Below are 24923 nucleotides of genomic sequence, written 5' to 3'. Positions count from 1 at the left end.
GTCGCTAGCTCTCTAGTTTGCGAGTTAGCATGTGTCTCAAGACCCTGCAGTTGCGCAATATGTTGTAAATAAAAAGAGTATAAATGTGACTATAGTCGTGTTTTGTCATGTCTACAGGGCTCTAATAATGCTTTGTTAATTTTAATCTGAAAAAAATAATTTGTCTACCCACCAACTATATGTGGTTTCTTAAGTTTTTATTATTTGCAGTTTTATTATTATTATATTTATTTCTTTATTACTGATTGATTGATTTTCTTTATTCTTGATTTGTTTATTTTTCATCTTATTTTGTGTAGAAAAATAAAAAGTAAGATATTTGAGAACAGTGGAATGTTTTATCAGAGCTTTTCTTGTAGAAAATTAAAACCAAAGCAAAGTTTTTTTAAATGTTTTTGTTTTTAATAAATGCGTTTTTGTTTTTTTTTGGAAAACCTGATGCGGCCCAGTCTCACCCAGACCCGAGCTCCAGTGGCCCCCAAGTAAATTGAGTTTGAGACCCCTGCCTTAGGCGAAGTTAAACCAGCATAAAAGTGTTTGACACTCAACCCCAGAATACCAACAATATTGATAAGAGTCTCTTTGGCAAGCTTACATCATAAACTAGAAATTAGCTTGCTAGCTAAAGAAGACAACATATCTTGCTAACTATACAAACATGATTATGTTCTTTTTTTTCCTTTTTTCAGAGGACAAAAAGCCCATTTAGTACCTTTTGATCATTGTTCCACCTGCTCAGATTTGAAAATGGTGTGGTCCTGTTGCCTCACGTGACCCTCCCCTGAACCAGGAAGTGACTTGCTGCATAGTTCAGGCAAAATAAAAAAAATGGCACAGCCTTATTTGCTTACGCTACACTCTTTTACTAGTACTAAGAAACTAAATGTACTTTCCCTTTGTGTCATTTGAGTAACTCTAAAACGGTTTCACCTAACCTGGAATTAAAATATGGTGAGGTCCAATGGCCATGCTCCCTAAACCAGGAAGTAGTCTGCTACATGGACAGAATTAAAAAATGGTACAGTCCTGTTGTCCTCAGTTACTAACAGAAATACAGTACCCCACGTTGTTTTTCCATATTTGAGGAATACATTTATTTCTATTTTTTCCTTTTTGTCATTTTAGTCTCAATAAAGCTGTTAGGGGACCTTGGAATTGTCTTTTTTTTCCCCCTTATACAGATTTAACTCATGGATAATTGGTATGGAATGGGCAACATAAAACCCTGATCCCAGCATCCCCATTTCCAACTTAAATTCTAGTATTTCCTCCATGAAATTCAATTAATTTATTCCCAACAGTTATTTACTTTCATTTCAGAAGTGTCTGGCTGTATTGCGTACAGTAGTGTACGGTATGTCTATGTTGGAAGATTTTTTTTGTTTTGTCCAATCAGATTTTAGCTTCTATGTGTTGCCATGTCAATGTAATCTGCCCAGTGCCTTCAGAATCAGAAGTTCTGTCGAATGTCATTCAATTCCCCATGCAATTGGGGTGAAAACAACTGGGTTCAATATATACCCCATCAAAGTGAATCTCTTTGCCGCTCTTTCCCCTCTTTTGCCCCTAAATACAGGGCAATTCGTTTTTTTTTTTCCAAAAGACGATTGGCAACTCTGAACCCGGACGTAGTTTGCTAGTACACCTGTATGAGCTGAATCCAAATTGGTGTGGTCCTCCTCCTGTCTGGAAGTAGCATGCTAGCAGATGAACATAATCAAAACTGGTATGGTCTTTGTGTCTCACTGAGCTCCACAATGTTTTTAATTTATATCGGATTAATTAATTGTCTTTTTTATGGTATGAGTCACCATAGAACTATGGCGTGAACCACATATTGTCACTATTGTGTGATTGTGTGATCCTGTTGTCTTTAGCCTGCTAGCTTATGAACGTTTTTTTTACCATTTACCATCATCGTTGATTTACTATGAACCAGGAAGTAGCCTGTTTGCTAGCATGTATAGACGGCTAAACACACAAACACGATTAAGTTCACTTTTGTTTACAGTTACTATTATTAGATGTCATTTCTCTACTGAATCATTTCTCTACATTATTGTTGTACTGCCCTGCAGTGTGGGACTTGCAAAAAAAAAAAAGCTTTTTGAAACTATTTCTAAGCGTCTCTTCTCAGCATGGTGTTTTCTTAGTCAGTGTTTTCTCTGAGGAACCCAGTCAGCGCTGACTTATTAATTTTTAATGCAAGTCTTTGGGTGAGGGACCCTCGCTCCTTGTTTACATCCTTGTGATGTTCCCGGCTTTGTGCGGAGACGTTTTTAATGCTATTCTAGTGGCGTGTGTACTTGTTCTCCAGCAGGTCGCGGGACGGGTGCAGAGAGCGGTGCTGACGATGAGACACGGCAGGCTAAGATTTCTCAGGACACAAAACTGTGGAGGGGGGGGGGGTTGGTTATTGTTTGCAGGCATTTTGGGAGGCAGAGCAGGGTGAATGGGGAGTGTCAAGGGGTTGGGATAATTGCTGACTCTATTTTAAGGACATAAAAACCTCTGCACCAGCATCTTGGCCGCAACCCCCCCCCTTTCCCCATGAAAATGAAGTTCTATGATCCCTCTAGCTCATTAACAGCAGGTCTTTTAATGAGCTTTCAACAAGGTGGGGGTTGGGTAGATGAGGATGAGCAGGGCTGGGGGGGGGTGAGTTATTGCACCAGATGTACACACGCCCACTCGTACCAATTACCACTGTGTTATAGAGAATAAAGTGGAAATGATGACAGAAGCCAATGGCCCGCCCCTCAGACTCGGATGAGTCAGTTTTTCCGTTTTGCTCCACAGAGACAGAAAAGAAGGAGAGAGGGATGGGAGAACGTCCAGGTGACAGGTAACATCTTCCACGTCTTCCTCTGGTAAACTCCGTCCCCTGTCTCGGAGGCGCCACCCTGGCCGCCATTTGGCGCTTGTATGAGCCCAATTATGTAAGGTAAGGTGATACGCGGCAGAACCTGCAGCCTTGTAGGCCTATCTTTTCCACCACGTCCCTGAGTGCCCCTTTGTCCTTCTTTGCAGGGCACACCTCTCTGCTGTCCTTCACATGCCAGAGTCGACACGAGCCAATCACAGCGGCAAGTTGAGGTCATCGGCCAATAGGAGAGTCAGGTGTGTTTCTTGACCAAGTGACTGTCCCTTCACTGCAGTAACATGGACTTTGCCCCCTATTAGCACCATTGAGACATCTACACACACACCACACCTCAAACCATAAACTGCCATGTTGGACACTCACATTTGTCTTTACAAAGATTATAATGATCAGTTTGATTAAGAGGTATTCATATATTCAATGTGATGTTTATTATTGTGTCTGTAGTTAACTATTAGTATGGCAATGCATTAAACTGAGCTGTTTCTAATATGTAGGTTACTTAGTGTAACTTCAGATTCACTCACAGGGCCAGCTAGCTGGCCTACAATAAGGTCAGCAAGGTCATCTGATGGGTTGATCAGCCATTACGCCCACAATGGCTGACTAAGGAGGAGAAATTGACAACAATTGTTTAAAATTGTTTTTGTTATGTTTTTAGATAAATATTGATTCAGAACTTGTCCACGTGATTGATGATCCACAATTTAGTCATGTTACATTTGGCCGAGCGCAGTACTCCACAAGTTACTCATGCTGGAAGTTACTGGGAGAAATTAAGTCAGGTGTATTGGTGACTATGTGGTTGAACATAAAGGGTTAAATAGGTTGCTTTTTATACTGGGAACTGGATTTCCAATCCCAGATATAGTATGGCGGTAATATATACAGAAAAATTATATTCTAGACAGCTAAGTCCTCACTAAATGATTGCAGAAAGTAACATAAAACATGAAGATTCAAGTGAGATAAATAGCTGATGACTAAAATTGCTTTTGTTTCACGACACGGTGTCGAAGTGTTTTTTGGGGCAGGTAGGGGAGGCTCACTGCCAAACCTGTGGGCCTGTAGTATGTTTCATTTTCAAAAGAACAAAACATTAGGCACAAATAAAAACCCATACAAATTAGCACATCGAAAGGGGCTCGAGGGTGAGCCTTGGGGAACTCAACAATTCATGTTATAGTTTTGTTGACAAAATCGCAAAGAAGTACAATAATCCAGCACTGTCAGTCATGTATGGCATCCAAAGCCACACTTCCAAAATATATATAAAAAAAAAAAACACTAACTAAAGTGATCCCGGCCTTGTGGCTAGTCACGGTCATTATGCACACACAAAGCACACTTTTCTGCCAACACTGGTGCACTCTCTCATTCCGATTAAATTTAAGATGATTAGCTGTAAAACTTGCACAACAAAGGGAATGTGTGAGCTGTATGTTTACTTTCCTGTAGGCCTGGCCTGTGGCCATAAGAGGCTCTCACGTATGCATGAGGAGATTGTGCTTTATCATATAAAAAGCCAATTAACTGGGAGTTTTTAATTACTTTTCCTACACTGTGTGGTGCCTCCAATCATCTCTGCAGGCCCCTGTCCTGTTTACCCTCCCTGACATGGCACACATAAAAGTTAAGCGTAGGGTGGATGGGGGGGATTCAGTATTAAATCACGAGTGCGGTGGACGCTGATAACAAGAAAGAGAAAGATGCACTCGGGAGCGATCAGACTAACTGCAGGAATCCCTCTCAGTTCTTAATGTTAGGTCGGTTGCAGCGGGCCCACTTTTACTTGCCCCCCCCCCCTTCTCCTCGCCCTCTTCACCGTTCCCTCCCTCCTTCAATGACCGCAGAGTGAAACCTGAACACTGGAATTAGACCCTGCCTCACCTTCTCTTCCCAGTGAGTGTGGGAGGACGAGAAAAACTGACCAGTGAAGATGTCTCTAGTCTTTCTTTGTACGAGAATCAAAGATATAGGTCATTTTGGAGCTGACATAAGCATTTTCATCAAAGTTGAAAATCAGAAATATGGAGTAGTGTCCATGATGCATTTTTGGGGAACTATTGTTTTTACATCATGTTTCCACAGAAGGTGACACCTGCCACCCTTGTGCTAACTAACACAGCGTTAAGTCAATATTGCACATGTTGCTGTATATGCATGGTAAAACTAAAGAAACAGTGAGGCACTTGTTAATCACACTGAAAATCTGTGACGCACATGTAAAAATGTCAAAACAGTTTCTTTCTTTACGCATACAAAGTGCAAATCAAAAGAGTAAATAAATTAGAGCATTTCAAATGTAAATATTACAACTGAGATTTCGGTAAACAGTGCCTTGCGGCCCTCCTTTATTTTAATATGCAAGTTGGTTAGAAAATAGCAACTGTATTTTTGCTTGCTATGTCACTCTTGGTGCCCCTTTTTAGGAGAATGATCCATAAGCTAATTATTAGGGATGTCTGATATCAGCATAAAAATGCAATATCGGTATCAGATTGTTTTCCTGCTTATGAAAACCTATATTTAAAAAAAAAAAAAAGCTGTATACAACACATACTGTATGTGTTTATTCAGATGTCATGTTACACATATCAGTATCTGTATCAGCTGATATCGGTATCGGAAATTGAGAGTTGGACAATATTGGTATATCGGTTTTCGGCAAAAAAGACAATATGTTTTTTGGATATAAACTACAAGAAATTGGGACTACATGAGGGGGGATTTTTCAGACTAAAGTCGTAAATCTATGACTTTTTTGTCATAGAAAAGAGAGAATTAAGAATCAATTGAGAGAAAAAAACTTTGTTACAGGCATTGCCTCAGATAGCTATGCTAATGGCGGACTTATGTGACCTTTGGCCTTGAGCATGTGGAGTTGGCGGGGTGAAGAAGGTGGACGTGAGAAGGGCTACCCATGCTAATCTGTTTGTGCTCGACTGCTCTGTTTTGCTGCCACGTTATAAATAAAAGCTTGCCTAAAGCAAGAGGAAAGTTTCCCTCTTGAAGAGCTATGCTCTATTTTCCTTCTGACATGTTATATTACGACTTTATTCCCATAAATTTACAACTTTTTTGTTTGGAATTTATGACTTTTTTTCCACAAATACAGTTGTAAAATGACAACCCAATGGAGTGTATTTGTTTGTGTAAGCCAGCTCTTGTACTCCTGAACCGCTGCACAGAAAAGGGTGACATTTGTCAAAATATGCCCCTTTGCTATTATTTTTCTAACAAATTCACAACATGGTGGCGCTGTTGTTAAACCTCAGTTTGCAATCGATATGAAGATTGATTTGAAAATTTTCACACAGTGCTACAACGCGCCAACTGTAACTTTAGGGTGTTTATTCGCATCACCGCTAAATGACTGGTAGAAAAACATGGCCGCCATTAAGCAACACAATACATCTAATGATTCTAAAACTCTTGAAGATATATGTATTACACATACGTATATGCTGGCATGTCTTCCAAAGCAATTTGAGCACATCCCATGGAATATGTCACAAATGTAGTTGACTTAAAAAAATAAAAATAAGTTTTATATTTGTAATACTATATTCTATATGGGCCTACTACAGTTGATGAAATACGCCTTCAAAATCTAGGTCGAAATTTTAGCCTTTCAAAAACACACACACACACACACTCTACCTGTTACACCTGGTGACCCCCTTGACACATCCACACATTCAGTTAGTCACTCGTATACATTCAGGTCAGTTTTTTTTTTTTTTTTGCATGCCCTGCCCTGAAACGAACAGAAATACCAGAAAACTGGATCTGAACATGCTCCTCCAGCAGGCCACAATTTGACCCCCCCACCCCAACACACACACACACAGACAGGGGTCAGAGGTTGGTCCAAGATAGCGTGCATAGTAAGGTTAGAAGGTGGCTGTTTGGTCCTGTGACAAGAGGAAAAATATATCATTTGTTTGTCTCCACTGCAGGCCCGAGGGCAGCTGAAAGGCGCCCACTTTGAACATATGTGGACTGCACAACTATGTAGCTCTTTATGTTTCACATCAGTTAGTGCTTATCTCGTGGCTTGCGTCACAGTTTTGCGGTAAAAGTGGACCTACACATTGAAACGGGCATTTTGTTGAAAGCACAGCAGTTTAAATGTGTATAGCAATTAGTTAATTTGTTTTTGCTTAACAGGCAACAACGTAGTTACATTACAAAGTGGATTGTACCATTTCTGATTCTGGGACACGGTATTCCTTGTGTGTGGACAATTCTTCTCAATTTTTTTTCCAGCAAGTATGACCATTTTTGGTACCATCACGGTTCAGCTTTTACTTGCACAACTATACCATAAGTTAGTACTGTATAATGTCATTTTCATTTAAAAAAAAATTATGTTCTAAGTACCACTACATGGAGTCCACGTACCATCAGTGGTAATTATACCACAGTTTGAGAACCTGTAAGACATTGCAGATTAATTAACTGGGCTACACACCGAGACGGGCATTTTGTTGAAAGCACAGCAGTTTAAATGTGTATAGCAATTAGCTCATTTTTTGTTTTTTGTTTTTGCTTAACAGGCAACGACGTAGTTACATTACAAAGTGGACTGTACCATTTCTGATTCTGGGACATGGTATTCCTTGTGTGTGGACAATTCTTCTCAGTTTTTTTCCAGCAAGTATGACCATTTTTGGTACAACTATTCCATAAGTTAGTACTGTATAATGTCATTTTCATTTAAAAAATAATGTTCTAAGTACCACTACATGGAGTCCACGTACCATAAGTGGTAATCATACCACAGTTTGAGACATTGCAGATTAATGAACTGGACTGTATAAGTTCTGATTCTGGGCGAACGGGGGTACAGTTTCATATGGATTCAAAATTGTGGAACAAAAGTGGGGGGAAAACATTGTTACATTGTTCCAGTGGGATTCAAATAAACAAACATGGGGTGAGCTCAAGCAGCGAAAAAAAAAACCTATTTGTGTTTTTATCGGATTTGAACTGATTAATGTGCCACTCCAGCAAAATGACAGCAAAAATGGAAGTTATTCAATTAAAAAAAAAACAGTTTCACACAAATTGAATGAATACCCTTTGCAAAACACCATTATATCAAAAAAGAAGTTGTCAAGTCCATAGACATAAAACAGGTTAATACATGTTGACAATGAAAAGAAAAGCAATTAACATTACATGTCTATGTTGATATAGTGTAATTACGATGGGAACAAACAACAATTAGACAGCAAATTGGAGAATGATGACACAACAACTCACACAAAAATCATTTCTTCATAGTGTGACCGAAGCTAATTATCCCCCCCACACACCCCTAGCCCTTCTCTAGGCATCTCCTGACCCGTCCCGCCTGATATGTGTGAGTGATGCGGCATAAAACGGGCCAAGACAAAGCCGGTTAACCAGCGAGGAGAGCGAGCGGGCCCCGAAGGCTCCTGGTGCCGAGGTCGTGGGATCAGAGCGGGTCACGGACGTGTGGGAGTGTCTGCTCAGCCCTCTGACCTTTTGTCACTGAAGGCTTCCTATAATCTGGGCCTCAAAGACCATACGGACACAATGGAGAGCCTATGAATGGAGTTAAATGGTGACCATTAGACAGATCTGTGTTGCTATTCTTCTTGTTTGTTTAGTCCCGGTCAGTCTCACGTTCGCGGTGTAATCAGGCGTGGGATGGAGAGAGGCCTGGAGTGAGAGCGCGGCGGGGGGAAACGGCCTCTTGGAGATGGATAACCACCTCGACTTCATGAATGGCATTGATGCAAGTGGGGAGGAAGAGGGGATCGGGGTCGGTAATTGGACGTCCACTTCAAGTTGTATGAGGACCAAAGTTCACAAGTGGTCCATAGAGAGGCCAAAAGCAGGCCTTCCTCATCTGCTTAGGCCTACCAATGACAACAAAACACAAAAACTAATGACACCATCAGGGAACATGATGTTGAATTTGATGGTTCAAGCGTAAATTGTTGCTTGGGATCAATTTATCTTCAGGACTTCTTTGTTTTATTTTCTATTTTTGATTTTGTTAGTTTTTTCTTTGTAATTTTCACAACTAATTAATTATCAGGCACCATCTACTTTGATACAGGTCGGTTTGTTTTGAATCTTTGTTCTGCTGCAAAACCCACGTTGGTTTCAGCTTGAGGTCACAAACAGATATTCCGGATATTCTTCTTCAGGATTTTTTGGTAGACAGCAAAATTCATGGTTCCATTTATCGCAGTCTTCCAGATCCAGAAGCAGCAAAACCGCCCCAGACCATCACACTACCACCACCATATTTTACTGTTGGTATGATGTTCTTTTTCTGACGTGGGCCGTTGGGACACACACCTTCCAAAAAGTACAACTTTTGTCTCATCAGAGCACAGAGTATTTTCCCAAAGGTCTTCGGGATTCTCAAGAGGTTTTCTGGCAAAATTCAGACAAATGTTAATGTTCGTTTTCTTCTGCAGTGGTTTTGGTCTAGGAACTCTGCGATGCAGGTTGTTTTTTCCCCAGTGTCTTTCTTATGGTGGAGTCATGAACACTGACATTAACTGTGGCAAGTGAGGCCTGCAGTACTTTGGATGTTTTTGCGGGGTCTTTTGTGACCTCTTTGATGAGTCGTTGCTACACTCTTAGGATAATTTTGGTTGGACGGCCACTCCTGGGAAGTGGTGACTGTTGTCATGTTTTCACCATTTGTGGTTAATGGCTCTCACTGTGGTTCACTAGAGTCCCAAAGCTTTAATAAAAATTAGCTTTATAAGCTTTTCCAGACTGATAGATCTCAGTTTTAGATTAGATTAGATTAGATTAGATTAGATTCAACTTTATTGTTATTGCTCATGTCACTGGTACAGGGCAACAAAATGCAGTTAGCATCCAACCAGAAGTGCAAATTTATAAATACCTTATTAGTAAATAAATGAAGAAATAGAATAGAGCTGTAAATGGACAGATATATGTACAAACTATAACAGGCTATGACTATGATACAGTGTGGATATAAATCACCATAGCATGGCTATTGCAGATTATACAGATTATAAACAGTACGCACAGTATGAATGTGACAAGATATAACAGTATTATGTACAGTATTGCAATTAAGTAATCAGTTAATCGCAGTTTTGTTATAACAGGGATACAATCACTTTTTCACACAGGGCAAGGTAGATTTTTTTCCCTCTATTAATAATTAAGATTTTTATTTACAAACTGCATTTTGTGTTAATAGTTACTGTAAATGTTTCAGATCATTAAACAAATGTGTGACAAAAATCAAGAAGGGGCATACATTTTTTCACAACATTGTGTATTATTTCTGTTCTATTTATATTTTTCATTGTTACATATGGTGCACTAATTGAATATTGTCTTATGTAATATTAATTTATTTGAAATGTTATGAATTTAGCACTTTGGGTTGCTTTAGGGAGAAACATTTTTTGTATGGTACATAGCTGGAGAATTGACAGTAAGCTTTTCAAATGTGGAATAACATTTTGTCTGAGGTTTTTTTTTTTTTTTTTTGGATAACAGATTTTTCCATTAGCTACTGGAGGCAGTCAAATGAGAACTATCAGTGCTCTGGACCACTTAAAAACTACAAAATCTATGCCACTAAAAACTACAACCACAATAACATATAGTATTTTAAGTTTGTATTCAAATACGTACAATTTCATACGTATAATTTATTGACATGGTTGATGTTATAAAAACACGTTCTTTTCTATCAATTACCTAATGATTTATGATCTCGGCACCGGTAGGCTGTGGCTGGAGTATACTGCCATCTAGCGTCAGATAGAGGAAACGACTGATGTAGCTACAGCCAGTCCAACAATAAATATTAAACTCACGACATGTGAATGATAGAAAATGGATTAAAGATCATTTTGATATTGCCACATAAAACGGTTAGTTTCTTTAGTTCAGAATTTAGATAAACATGGCGTTTAAGAACTCAAAGTTTACTGGTACCGGAAGTGATTAATCACAGTCATTTTGAACTATGACCCCCACATTTGTTGTGTTTTTTTTACGTTCTTTTAAAGTCATGCTGGACAATAAATTAGCAGGATCAAAGAGATTCTCGGCACCGTGTCATTACACCGACTCCAGCTCGACATTACCCCCCCGGCGGTATGCATTCTTTCCCGGGATGGGCAGCACCGCACCGAGGAGGCGCTGCTGCTGCTTCTTCAGGAGCTTTTTGTGGGTGTGCGCTCTTGTATTTAAGCATCAGCTAGTAAAGTCCCAACATTTTACTGACTGAACAGACAACATGGAGGCCCCTTCAGGTTCCTTCAAGAACCCCATCAGGTTTCAGGATCAGGACTTTGAAACCCTGCTGGGAAAGTGTCTCAATGCTGGGGAGATGTTCTCTGATCCGTTCTTTCCAGCCGAGCAAAAGTCCATCGGCATGCCGGAGGATGACGACCCCACCAAGGCGATCAAGTGGAAGAGACCCAAGGTAAGAGCAGTGCTTCCATTATGACTAGTGACATACTTTTTGTACAACTGAAGAAGAAACTATTGTGAAACAAACCATTAATAGTGAGCATTATCTTTTGCCAAGCTGAATATTGGATATATAAGTTGGTGACATGTTACACTCCTGTTTATTCTGTAAGGACATCAGTGAGAATGCTGTGTTTGTGGAAGGCACCACCGGTACCACCGACATCTGCCAAGGTCAGCTAGGTGAGTACACGACTTCATCGAAAAATGCTTCATTGAAGGCATGGAGGAAGCAGAAGTGACTGTTAATTTGGAAACTTCCTATTTGTGGGATTTCTGCACTGATGATTCCGCCTCCAATAGCGAGCGTCTGAGTAAGAGGTCAATGCTCACCTCCTCCTCCACTTTTTTTTTGACATTTTTTTTCCCCTACATGTAAACAGAGCTTCACAGAAAGCTACTCTGTAAAACAACACAGAACAGATGCTTTCTCGCAGAGAGGAATGTGACTTATTAAATCTTTCGTGTGTTCGCTTGGGTGTTGCCAGGTAACTGCTGGCTGCTGGCGGCGCTGTCCTGTCTTACAATGCATCCTAAACTTTTCATCAAGGTGGTTCCGGCCAACCAAAGCCTGTCCCAGTCTTATGCAGGCATCTTTCATTTCAGGGTGAGTAACAGAGATTAAGTTTTATCAAATCAAATCAACTTTATTTGTATAGCACTTTTCCTGCAAAGAAATGCAACACAAAGTGCTTTACAGAATTAAAACAATTTCCACAATTAAAAGGAAAAAACAATGAAACAAAAGAAAGTCCCTTCTTCCCACCCTCCATACTAGACACACACACACACACGCAATCACACAATCACACACAGTAGGGAGACATGGCATGGCACTGAGGAACAAGGAAACGCCACCTTTGGGGCCGTCCACACTGGGACGAGCTGCAGGCCGTGCCATCGGAGGACCGGCACCCGGGCCCCCCGACTCCGACAGACGGGCGGACCCCCACATTAAAGGGAGGAACCCCCAGCCGGCCGGGCCGAAGGGACCCAAGGATGGCACCCCCTCAGCAGACCCGAACAGCCCCCAATGTGGAGGACCCTCCTGAGGAAACACTGGAGTTAGAAGCTGAAGACTAAGAGCATAAAATAGGACTAAAAAGATAAAAACATAACACTGGAGTTAAAAGCTGAAGACTAAGAGCATAAAATAGGACTAAAAAGATAAAAACATAAGAAAAGTTTAAAAATATTAGTTAAAAGCCTGATTAAAAAGGTGCGTCTTTAATCTTTTTTTAAAAATATCAACAGTCTCCGCAATCCTGAGGCCCTCCGGCAGGCTGTTCCACAGTTGGGGGCCATAGTGGCTAAATGCTGCCTCACCATGGGTTTTTGTTCTGGGTTTTGGTATAGTTAAAAGGCCAGTGCCGGAGGACCGCAGGGTCCGCGGGGGTTGATATGGTAAAAGCAGATCAGATAAATACGAAGGGGCAAAGCCGTTAAGACATTTAAAAACCAGTAAGAGAATCTTAAAATCCCACCACCACTACTCAGCTATGACGTCCTCCATTCATAGTGTTGCTAATGAGAGACAGTTAATTACAGCCGAGACCTGCACCTTGTAATTGTGCATGTTTTTGTAACTGACCGGTGACCAGTCCGGGGGTGGACTCCGTCTCTCACCTCAAGTCAGCTGGGTTAGACTACAGCTCACTGTTACTCTGAGCAGGACAAATAGTAGAAAATGGAAATAACTGTTAGGATTTTTAAAAGTCACGTTAAAACCAACCTAGCCACCTGACCACCACAAAACCTACCAACCAATCAATACCTACCTACCTATTTACCTATCTAACTTCGTACCACTTTACCAATTAACCTACCTAACTCCCTACCAACCTACGAAAAAACCTACTTACTTACCTAGCAAGTTCACATATCTACCAACCTGCGACAGAGTTACCAACTTGGGCCTGCTCGTCTATCCACCACACAACATACAGTGGTATGAAAAAGTATCTGAGCCTTTTGGAATTTCTCACATTTCTGCCTAAAATCACCATCAAATGTGATCTGATCTTTGTCAAAATCACACAGAGGAAAAAAACAGTGTCTGCTTTAACTAAAACCACACAAACATTTATAGGTTTTCATATTTTAATGAGGATAGCATGCAAAACAATGACAGAAGGGGGACCAACCGACATACCCATCCACCTAGAACACAACCTACATAAGTTATAATCCATCTACCACCAATTTACCAGCCAACCAACCTATACCTGTCTATTTACCAACCAATATTCCCTACCGCTCAACCTGACACTGACTACCAATCGGTTGTACTCGTTTATTCATGCAGGATTCCTATGGAATTTACATTTTGAAAATGCCATACTTTTTAGGTGTGTATCATTACTACTGCAACAATTAATCTGAATCAATGATTAATTGATTGGACTCAGCTTTAGTCATCCATGAAAGCACACCCATTATGTAACTCACTAAGAAACAACTAAGAAAATCATTAGCTGCTGCAGCCCCTGTATTATGTGCAGTAAATGATGGAATTAATCGTATATGCATGCCATTATGTCACCATATTAGGAAAGCAGGAAGTGAACAAATGTAACAGTTACTGATTGTAAAAGTATCAGATGGAGGGGTAGGATTTAATAAGCTTTGCTTCTTCCTACTCTTTTTGGACATGTGGAACTGTGAACTGATTATGTGATGCATTCAATTGTAATCTGATGCATGTTCAAATGAAATTAAACAATTACTATTACCATATAATTTCCAGGAGATGATAGCTAGGGTAATGGAGCTCATACCAATTCAAATTGTCAATCCTGCCAAATGTGTTCCAGGATGTGTATTTTAAGTTATTTCCAGATGAAGAGGCATCAACTTGCCAATTACACATCACTAAATTCCATCATTCTTCTGAAAGATTGTTGAAGAATTGTGCAGTCCTATAGCTTTTCAAGGTGTGTTTCCCCTTGGAGCAGGGGCCCTTTGGAGACTCTTAACGAGAATGTGACATGACTTAACTTGCAGGACGGAGGGACTGTAAACTCATTTTGCCTTGTCAGGGTGATATGAGAGCAGTCCGGACATGCAGGGAGAGTGACTACCCACTGACACACACACACACACACACCTGCAGGGCTGTGTACACACAGTCAGTAGCAGAGAACACACCCTGCGTCATGACCAATTACTGCCTTTGAAAATGGTACATGTAAAAGGACAAGAGAACTGTGTGTTTTATGACTCAACTCTTTTAACAGCCCAGTTCCTTTACTTTTGATCTTCTACATTTAAAATAAATGTACCGTCATAAAAAGTAAAAGGATTTAGCAGAATGAAACATACACCACCTGCGTAATTACCGTATTTTCCGCACTATAAGTCGCACTTTTTTTCATAGGTTGGCTGTTCCTGCGACTTTTACTCCAGTGCGACTTATAAATGAAAAAATATATACCGTATTTTCTGGACTATAAGTCGCTCCGGAGTATAAGTCGCACAAGGCCAAAAATGCATCATTAGGTAGAAAAAAAACATACATAAGTCGCACTGGAGTATAAGTCGCATTTTTTACGGGTAATTTATTTTACAAACTACTTGACCAAAACAAACATTACGTCATCTTGGAAGGCAAGTTCTAATATTAATAAAAGAATAGAGAACAGGCTGAATAGGTGTAAGATATGCTAACACAATGCTTATTCAGCTACACAAAAAATAAACATGAACAAAAAAGGTGTCCAGTTTTTTCATGTATAAGTCGCTCTGGAGTATAAGTTGCAGGAACAGCCAACCTATGAAAAAAAGTGTGACTTAAAGTCCGGAAAATACGGCATATAGTTTGACAGACAGCCACAATTCAATATTTAAATAATAGACGTTGGCTTATAAAGACAATTGAGAACGACTTAACACAAATGCCCCCCAGAAGAAAATAATATTCTGCAGACTACAAGCTGCAAGTAGTGAAATTAACAACTGAAAACAGTAAATCGAACAGCAGAGAAAAAGTTTGAAGTAAGTGAGAAACTTGTTAGGGACTAGCGTAAAGCGGAGGCTACTCTTACCGCCATGAAGAAAACTAAACAGTTACTGTACTTAAAACTGTTTATAATTCAATATACCGTATTTTGCGGACTATAAGTCGCACTTTTTTTCAAAGGTTGGCTGTTCCTGCGACTTATACTCCAGAGCAACTTATAAACAAAAAAAGTGTTTATGTTACATAAACACTGGACACCTATTGTGTTCATGTTTATTTTTTTTGTGTAGCTGAATTGTGTTAGCATATCTTACACCTATTCAGCCTTTTCTTTATTCTTTTATTGTTGCCTTCCAAGAGGATGTAATGTCTGTTTGGGTCAAGTAGTTTGTAAAATAAATTACCTGCAAAAAATGCGACTTATACTCCAGTGCGACTTATGTATGTTTTTTTTTTTCTACCTAATGATGCATTTTTGGCCTTGTGCGACTTATACTTCGGAGCGATTTATAGTCCAGAAAATACGGTAATCTCAATCACGGTGCTTGTCTGTGTGCTATCCGTGTGTCCCGTGTAGTTCTGGCAGTATGGTGAGTGGGTGGAGGTGGTTGTGGATGACAGGCTGCCAGTACGAGAGGGCCGTCTGCTCTTCAGCTATTCTCACACCCGCAACGAGTACTGGAGCGCCCTGGTGGAGAAGGCCTATGCCAAGTCGGTATACCGCTACTAGCAAGCATATGTCTCTGGGTTGTAATGTCTGACATCCTCCACTCCTCGCATCCGATTCCCACCTCTTACAGGTTAATTGGATCATACGGAAGTCTGAAGGGGGGCAACATTTCCGAGGGGATGGAGGACTTTACAGGCGGCATCGCATACTCCCTGCCGGTTTCCTCTCATACGCCTCGGGTCTTGTGGAGGTTACTGACAGCTGCCCTTGCTCGAGGCAGCCTGCTCAGCTGCTTTATTCAGGTACACGCCAGCCTCGGTGTCCCAACATGCAAATAAGCATGGGGCAACTCTGATTTAGAGCCTTTTTTTTGTCTCCACAGGCCAACAACTACCGGGAAGTAGGTAAAATAAACAAAGATGGCCTTATAAAGGGCCACACCTACGCCATCACTGAAACAGACCAGGCCAGTACACTACATAGTCATTCTGTGTTGCATTCAACTGACCCTATTAGTATTAGCATGATTAGCATTCATTAACAGGGCTGTACGAGTGGTTAGCACGCAGGCCTCACAGCCAGGAGACCCGAGTTCAATTCCACCCTCGTCATCTCTGTGTGGAGTTATGGTCCCATTTTGGTGATTGTGCCCATTGTTGAAAGCTTTTTAATATGCTGCATTGACGTCAGCTGCCTTGTCTTTTGCATAATCCTTTTAATTTATCATATAAAATATTGGCATATAGATTTGAATTGAGGCTGCATGGTGGAAGGAAACCCAAGTTCAATTCCACCCTCGGCCATCGGGTACTCCGGTTTCCTCCCACATTCCAAAAACATGCTAGGTTAACTGACGACTCCAAATTGTCCATAGGTATGAATGTGAGTGTGAATGGTTGTTTGTCTATATGTGCCCTGTGATTGGTTGGCCACCAGTCCAGGGTGTACCCCGCCTCTCACCCAAAAACAGCTGGGATAGGCTCCAGCACCCCCACGACCCTCGTGAGGATAAGCATAGGCAGGACCCTGAAGTGTGATAGTACTCTAAAATAACAGTATTCAAGATAGTAGTAGTAGTGATCTAAATATTATTTCTTTCATGATGATGTTTGTGATAATAATGGAGTACATATCAAAATTGCAGATATTTCACTGGTAATTATGAAATAATTCCTCCATCATTCCTCACTGGCGTTATGAAGCTGCTTCATCTTTAAATGCATTCCTGTTTTCAGGTGAAACACGTGTCAGATGAGATTTTGCTCCTGAGATTGAGGAATCCTTGGGGCTTTGTTGAATATAGTGGACCCTGGAGTGACAAGTGAGGCGGTCCCCTGCGTGTTTGTGTGTGTGTGTGTGTGTGTGTGTGTGTGTGTGTATGTTCTGGCCACATGTTGTGTTTATCTTGGTGTGTGGCTGCAGGGGCAAGGAATGGGATGACGTATCCAAAGAAGAGAAAGAAAGGCTCGAAATGAAAAGAAAGGAAGATGGAGAGTTCTGGTAAGTAACTAGTCTAATAAACATTTTGGTATCACGCTCCACTCCATCTTCTCTTTTCTCTGGATATCAGGATCAGTGTTGATGATTTTAGCAAGAAGTTTGAGTATGTGGAGCTCTGCAGTGTTAATCCTGACACCCTTGTGGAAAGAAACAGAGCAGACCCTCTCAGCTCGTCGTCATCCAAATGGACGATCAACGAGCATGAAGGGTTGTGGCTACAAGGAAGCTCCGCCGGTGGAAGCCGCAAATACAACCGTATGTATACACATACTGTACTTTAGCCATCACACTGGTGTCATGATCTCCCCGTAGGATCATTTTGGAAGAACCCCCAGTTTGAGTTGGTTCTTACGGAGCAGGACCAGCCTGAGGAGGACGATGAGGAGGACGAAGCGGAGGAGGACGATGAGGAGGAGGACAGTACGCCACATGAGAGCAAAAAGACAGAGAAACAGAAGCTGAAAGCAAAAAAGTGCACTGTGTTGGTGGAAGTCCTGCAGAAAGACAGAAGGCGGAGGGATAAAGTCCACTTCCTCTACATCGGTTTTCACATTTACAAGGTCCTTATTTTTACATCCAACATCCTCATTTGACTTTCGGAGCTCACAGTATTCTCTTTGTTTTTTTTCAGGTTCCCCCCGAGGTGATCTTTCTCATAACATCAGTTATTTTGTCATTGATTTAACACAGTATGAAATATTGACTTTGTTCTGGTTTATTTCGCCACATAGCTTCAAGGTATGTGTCTGCAGCGCAACTTCTTCTTGAAAAATCGCCCCGTTGGTCGCTCAGGGAAATACAAGGCTCAAAGGTAAAAATGATGGGAATCTATAGCAACTTTTACCCAGGTCAGGTTTTAGCCGTGACAACAAAACACTCTGATCATGCTACTTTTTAACTATGTTAAAAAGCTATAGCATTTCAGTATGTGGAATCAAACTGTGGAATGGATTGAGTAAGGAAGTCAAACAATGCACAACGATGAGCCAATTCAAGAAACAATACAAGCAGTTGATGTTTGCTAAATACAAGGATGAAGAGTCTTGAACCAGTCATGATGTGCTATATATATCACTATATTGACACTTACTATGGTACCCATTATGTCATTGTATGGTCATATCACCTCATACTTCGGTACGAGGTACATTATTAAAAACATTTTTAAAAACACCTTAAACTGTATTATGGAAAGCAGGAAGTGAACAAATGAACAAATGTAACAGTTACTATATTGACACTTACTATGGTACACATTATGTCATTGGATGGTCATATCACCTCGTACGTGACAAAAATAATTTATTTTTTTAAAAACTATATTAGGAAAGCAGGAAGTGAACAAATGTAACAGTTACTGATTGTAAAAGTACCAGATGGAGGGGTAGGATTTGATAAGCTTTGCTTCTTCCTACTCCTTTTGGACATGTGGAACTGTGAACTGATTATGTGATGCATTCAATTGTAAATCTGATGCATGTTCAAATGAAATTAAACCATTACCATTACCATGCTGACTTTCACACCCGTGGACGTGTCTGACAGGGGAGTGTGGAGGAAGGTACACCTGGATCCGGGTCACTACGTCATCGTCGCATCCACCTATCGACCCAACCAGCCTGGAGAGTTCTTTGTGCGCATCTTTTCCAAGACTGGGAACACTTTGGGGTGAGATGGAGGAAACTAATGCTAATACAATATTAAAACAACAAAGATGGCGGTGTGTTAATCAGAAGCTGGCGATCATTAGTGAGAAGCTATTATTTCCTAAATATGAATACTAATTACAGTATACATTCATTCATTTTCTACCGCTTATCCTCATCCCAGCTGTCTTTGGGCGAGACTGGTGGCCAGCCAGTCACAGGGCACGTATAGACAAACAACCATTCACACTCACATTCATACCTATGGACAATTTGGAGTCGCCAATTAACCTAGCATGTTTTTGGAATGTGGGAGGAAACCGGAGTACCCGGAGAAAACCCGGGAACATGCAATTATGTCAACAACATGCAAACTTCACACAGAGATGGCCGACGGTGGAATTGAACCCTGGTCTCCTAGCTGCACGCTAACCACACGACCGCCGTGCAGCCCTACAGTATACATGATAATTGAATTTTTAAACTTTAATAATAATTTGGAGTGCATGAAAAAGTAGATCTTGTGGTAATTTTTTAACGTTTTTTAAGTATTTTGTGAAATTGTCCTGATGTACCTTTTTACTTTTCTCTCTCAGGACTCAGGACTTTATGTGCTCTTCTGGCTATCTCCCGGTGTGTTTAAAGAATACCTATACTATACTTGATATTGCATACTATATGTTATAGAGACTATAAAATAAATGTATGTATTGTTTGTATCAAACAGGTGATGGCAGCTCCTGTTGCCCCGGAGGAAAAAATGAGAGTTTTGAGGGCTTTTGATGAAGCGGCTGGATCAGTAAGTACTAACAAGACTCTTAAATACTGGTAAAGTAATTTTTTTTTTAAATCACAATACTGTTTATGTCACATAGGATGACAGGTTGAACGTCAAAGAGCTCATGAAGCTGTTCAACTCAGGTGAATATATACTTTTTTTTTGGTCATTTTGTTTTAGTTCTAACCCAGTTCCACCAAGAAGATTTGACTGTGTCAAACCTGCAAGTCGCCACTAGGTGGGGACGACGTAGCAAAGTGTTCACTGTCAAGAGTCACAGAGGTCAGCAGTCTAGACTAAAGCTCATCACTTCCTGTGAGATGGCGTAATTGAAGCTTATTTGAACAGCAGCGAGCCTTGTCCCCATCCTCACCTCATCCCAAACTGGAGCTGGCATCCATTCTTGGTTTTTTTTTTTTCTTCTAATTCTCAGTCTTGGACAAACATTACCACCTGCCACTGGAGACGTGCAGACAGATCATTCTTGGAAAGGATGTATCCTTTTTGCCCAGTCATGCCACTGAATTCTGGCCTACTTGTGGTTCAAAATGACTAACAGCTGTTTCGGACTTCACCACTTTTTTCACCACCCTTTTTTTTTTTTAAATCAGCATAGACACATACTGTACGTCCTTTTCATCCACATGCTGCTATTCTTAGCCGCTTCGGTCACACAACCCCAGCCTATCACTGCTAGGTGACTACACACGTTACACTTGGCAACCATCCATCTCCATTGTGATGGCAGGAAGTGAGACACTGAGAGGGTTCCCAACAGTGGCATTGTACTCTCTACGGCTCTCTTCTAATGACTTTCACCTTCCACTAATTCCATCAACTTCTGTCTCTCATTATCATCACCAACCATGTTTGTTGTCGATATAATCAACATACCTGAGCAGAGACTTTCACTCACATGGTTATCATCTGGCCTTAAGTGTGCTTATAAGACTAAAGGACGAGCAAGTCTCAATCGTCAGCAAACTGAAGACCTGCTCTCCGATCTACGCAACCTGCAGGTAACTACACGATGTGTGTGTAACATTTTCCTTGCAACATCCGTCAAGACCAAGCAAGCGACTGAGACTCCAATCCCGTGGGTGGCAGTAGTGAGCATGACAAAGCCACAAAAGGAGCTGGAATAGGTGTAGATTCTGAAAGATCTACTGTACTATTATTCTAATTACCAAGTATGGTAACAATGACATCAATTATAGGGAATAGGGAAGACCTAAATTTGAAACACTTATATGCTAAGACTTCATTAAAAAGCTATAGCATTTCAGTATGTGGAATCAAACTATGGAATGGATTGAGTAAGGAACTCAAACAATGCACAACGATGAGCCAATTCAAGAAACAATACAAGCAGTTGATGTTTGCTAAATACAAGGATGAAGAGTCTTGAACCAGTCATGATGTGCTATATATATATCACTATATTGACACTTACTATGGTACCCATTATGTCATTGTATGGTCATATCACCTCGTACTTCGGTACGTGACAAAAATTTAATTAAAAAACAAACAAAACTGAAACTATATTAGGAAAGCAGGAAGTGAACAAATGTAAAAGTTACTGATTGTAAAAGTACCAGATGGAGGGGTAGGATTTAATAAGCTTTGCTTCTTCCTACTCCTTTTGGACATGTGGAACTGTGAACTGATTATGTGATGCATTCAATTGTAATCTGATGCATGTTCAAGTGAAAATAAACCCTTTGTTCACTCATTTTCTACTGCTTATCCAAAAGGGTTGCCGGGGATGCTGGAGCCTATGCCAGCTGTCTTTGGGCGAGAGGCGGGGTACACCCTGAACTGGTGGCCAGGCAATCACAGGGCACATATAGACAAACAACCATTCACACTCACATTCATACCTCTGGACAATTTGGAGTCGCCAATTAACCTAGCATGTTTTTGGAATGTGAGAGGTACCCGTTACCATTACCAATTATACAAATTGTGTATTTACTTATCTTCAAATGCCTGTTTCAATACATCAACATTATAATTTTACCAGACCTGTGAACATAAATACATAACTAGGAGAATAACTAAGACCGCTGTCTATTTCAGTTAATCTTTTTCCACTTTGATGAGGACTCTTCTGGGACCATGAGTCCTTTTGAACTCACTGCAGCTCTACTGGCCGTGGGTATGCATTCAGTGACACACGCGTTCATTATATATATATATATATATATATTTTTTTTTTTTTTTTTTTTTTTTTTTCATTATATATACCATAATATGCACAAACATTATCTCTGTCTTTTTCAGGAATGAAGTGTGATAGTAAAATCGTCCAGCTGCTCTCTGAGCGCTTTGCATCTGGAGAGCTTCACCTGCCCTTCCATGGCTTTGTGGCTGCTGTCACACGGCTGCGAAAACTCTTTGGTAACACACACACACACACACATTCATTCACACTCGATACAACAGTGATTTTTGTAATGTTTTACTTTAAAATGTCAGCAAAAGAAACGTTAAAACAAATATATTTGGAGCCAGATGCAGCCATCAAAAGAGCCACATCTGGCTCCGTAGCCATAGCTTCCTTACCCCTGCCCTCACGTCCTGCCTCCCCCTCTCTTCAGCGCTGTACAACGCAGAGACCAGTCATGAGGTAAAAGACAGAGGGATCAACTCTGTGAGTAGATTTATCTTGTGTTCGTCTACAAAGTGTGTGAACTCAGTTTTGGTTCTCATTCTTTGTGGGACTTTTCTGTCCATCACAGTGGCTCATTCACTTTCTGGTGGTGTGAGGAGGGTCTCCACATGGACTCAGAATAGCGTCAATGCATACGCAGCTGTTTTTCCTTCTTGTCTTCATCTAATGCTGCCGTTTCAACATTTTCCAAAACCTTTCAAATGATGTGTATTCCGGAAAAGTAGACGACAGTTAAGCAAAAAATAAATAACCTCACACTGCGATGCATCATGATATTGTAATATTTCAGTTATCATACTCATATATCATGTTGAGAGGGCTCTAATGATGTTAAAAACTGCATTTAGAAAGTCGTAAACAGGTTTTCATGGCTGTAGACAAACCGTATGTTGTATGATGCATGTTGCTATAAATGTGTTCCGTTACCGGAATTTAGGGTCCAGAGTTGAGTTTCAGTTTTGTGTGGGTAACCGACAAAGAAGATGGATGGATTTTTTTATAGTATTTTTCAAGCGCTTTTGTAAAATCCATTATTCATTCACTCCTCAGTCACACATACTGGTGGTGGTGGTAAATTACATCCGTAGCTACAGCAGCCCTGGGGTGGTCTGACTGAAACATGGATGCCAATTTGTGCCGACACCAGTGTGGGCAGCACTGGAGGCAAGGAAGAGGGAGCAGGGATTGAACCGAAAACCTTCCAGTTTTTGGATGACTTGCTCTACCTCCTGAGACACTGTCGCTCCTTAACAATTAGTGACTATTAATGATAATAATAATTGGAGGTATTCTAAGCGAGATCACCATTTTAATACTGAAGAATAGAATGCGTCATTCATAAAATATATAGAATTCAGAGATAATATGTGTGTTATTAGAATTTACTTCAACTTTTTGGTTAAAAATGTTTAGAAATGGGCTTCATGGCGGACGAGTGGTTAGCGCGCAGGCCACACAGCTAAGAAACCCGAGTTCAATTCCACCCTTGGCCATCTTCATGCGTGGGTTTTCTCCTGGGACTCCGGTTTCCTCCCAAATTCCAAAAAGAATGCTAGGTTAATTGGTGACTCCAAATTGTCCATAGGTATGAATGTGAGTGTGAATGGTTGTTTGTCTATATGTGCCCTGTGATTGGCTGGCCACCAGTCCAGTGTGTACCCTGCCTCTCGACCTAAGACAGCCGGGACAGGCTCCAGCACACCTGTGATCTTCGTGAGGATAAGTGGTAGAAAATGAATGAATGTTTCTAAATGGTTTGAAAATACTACTACTACCTTTTGAAGTACATGGGCAGTATCCTTCTCCAAAAAATCTTTGTTATAAATGTCTTGGATATACAATTCCCTAAATTAATTTATTCATTCACAACAGAATAAAAATGCTATTGCAACTGTCAAAAAAAACAACAAAAAAAGGCTTTTCCTCTCTATGAAAGGACAGCAGAGATGAACAATCTTAGTTTTCTGCCCAGTATTTGATCAGGGAATATACAAATGTAGTGATTTTTACGAAATAAAATAAACACCTGACTGATCTAAGTATAAGTACCATTATTCTGTGTGAGTTTGGAATGATACTACCAAAAGAAAGGCAATAGTTCATGCTGTATTTAATATCCAACCACAAGCATCACTGCGGCCCCAACAGTTTACTCATCATGTACCCAAGAGCATAGCCCGGCTAATATCTATGAACTTACTGACACACGCACAGCGAGAATGTGCGATGCGGTGATGTCTCAGCAGCGCTACACGCACACTCTCTATTCTTATCACACTGACGCCATGTACAGCGTCAAACACACCCTCGCTCCCTATATCCATCCCTCCCTCACTCATGTTCTCTCTAGTAACCGTCTGAGTCGCACTATTTGCAACCTCTTCCCAGTGTCACACAGATGCTCTCATACGCGCGCCAATGTCCCTTCTTCACCTGCTGCTATTCTTAGCTCCTTTTGCTGCTCTCACACCACCTTGTGTTCATTATGAAGTGAGTGCACCTCAGCTGCTTCCTGATGGAGTGGAGAGGAGGAAGTCAGATGACTGGCAATTGTTGTACAACCTCTGATGTCCATAGGAAGTCATATAAATCATCAGCTGCCACCTTTTATAAAACCTTTGTCATACAAGTGTAAAAAGAAGTTAGGAGCTGGAAGTTTGATCAGTTTGTTTTTGTAAAAAAACAAAAAAGGCCGATGTAGCTTAATGTTAGCACTTAAGCTCACATAGTTATGACAGTGTTTCCTGGGTACTCCGGTTTCCTTGCTTTTAGGTTAATTGGGACTTTAAAT

General features: G+C 40.7%; 1 protein-coding gene across 3 annotated transcripts; it reads left to right on the top strand.

The window, feature by feature from the left end:
- The first annotated feature begins 1469 nt into the window (after positions 1-1469).
- capn12 (calpain 12) lies at positions 1470-24900 on the top strand. Of its 3 annotated transcripts, none has more exons than XM_058080339.1 (25): positions 1470-1726; positions 2800-2944; positions 3031-3120; positions 11164-11357; positions 11518-11587; positions 11893-12011; positions 15949-16073; positions 16163-16334; positions 16415-16498; positions 17268-17353; positions 17455-17532; positions 17603-17787; positions 17845-18092; positions 18164-18175; positions 18264-18343; positions 19078-19200; positions 19775-19811; positions 19906-19977; positions 20054-20099; positions 20390-20451; positions 20907-20975; positions 22039-22117; positions 22243-22359; positions 22560-22612; positions 22701-24900. In XM_058080339.1, the coding sequence occupies exons 4-25, from the start codon at positions 11169-11171 to the stop codon at positions 22725-22727; spliced, it is 2133 nt and encodes a 710-aa protein (XP_057936322.1). In that variant the 5' UTR covers positions 1470-1726; positions 2800-2944; positions 3031-3120; positions 11164-11168; the 3' UTR covers positions 22728-24900. The 3 variants fall into 3 exon arrangements, with proteins under 3 accessions (XP_057936322.1, XP_057936320.1, XP_057936321.1); XM_058080337.1 differs by having other exon boundaries at positions 15940-16073; XM_058080338.1 differs by lacking the exons at positions 1470-1726; positions 2800-2944; positions 3031-3120 and having other exon boundaries at positions 10176-11357; positions 15940-16073.
- The last annotated feature ends 23 nt before the right edge of the window (positions 24901-24923 follow it).

Source organism: Doryrhamphus excisus, chromosome 8, assembly GCF_030265055.1.
Source record: "Doryrhamphus excisus isolate RoL2022-K1 chromosome 8, RoL_Dexc_1.0, whole genome shotgun sequence".
NCBI lineage: Eukaryota > Metazoa > Chordata > Actinopteri > Syngnathiformes > Syngnathidae > Doryrhamphus > Doryrhamphus excisus.
The sequence above is the reverse complement of the archived record's forward strand: the minus strand, read 5'-3'. Positions and strand labels throughout refer to the sequence as shown.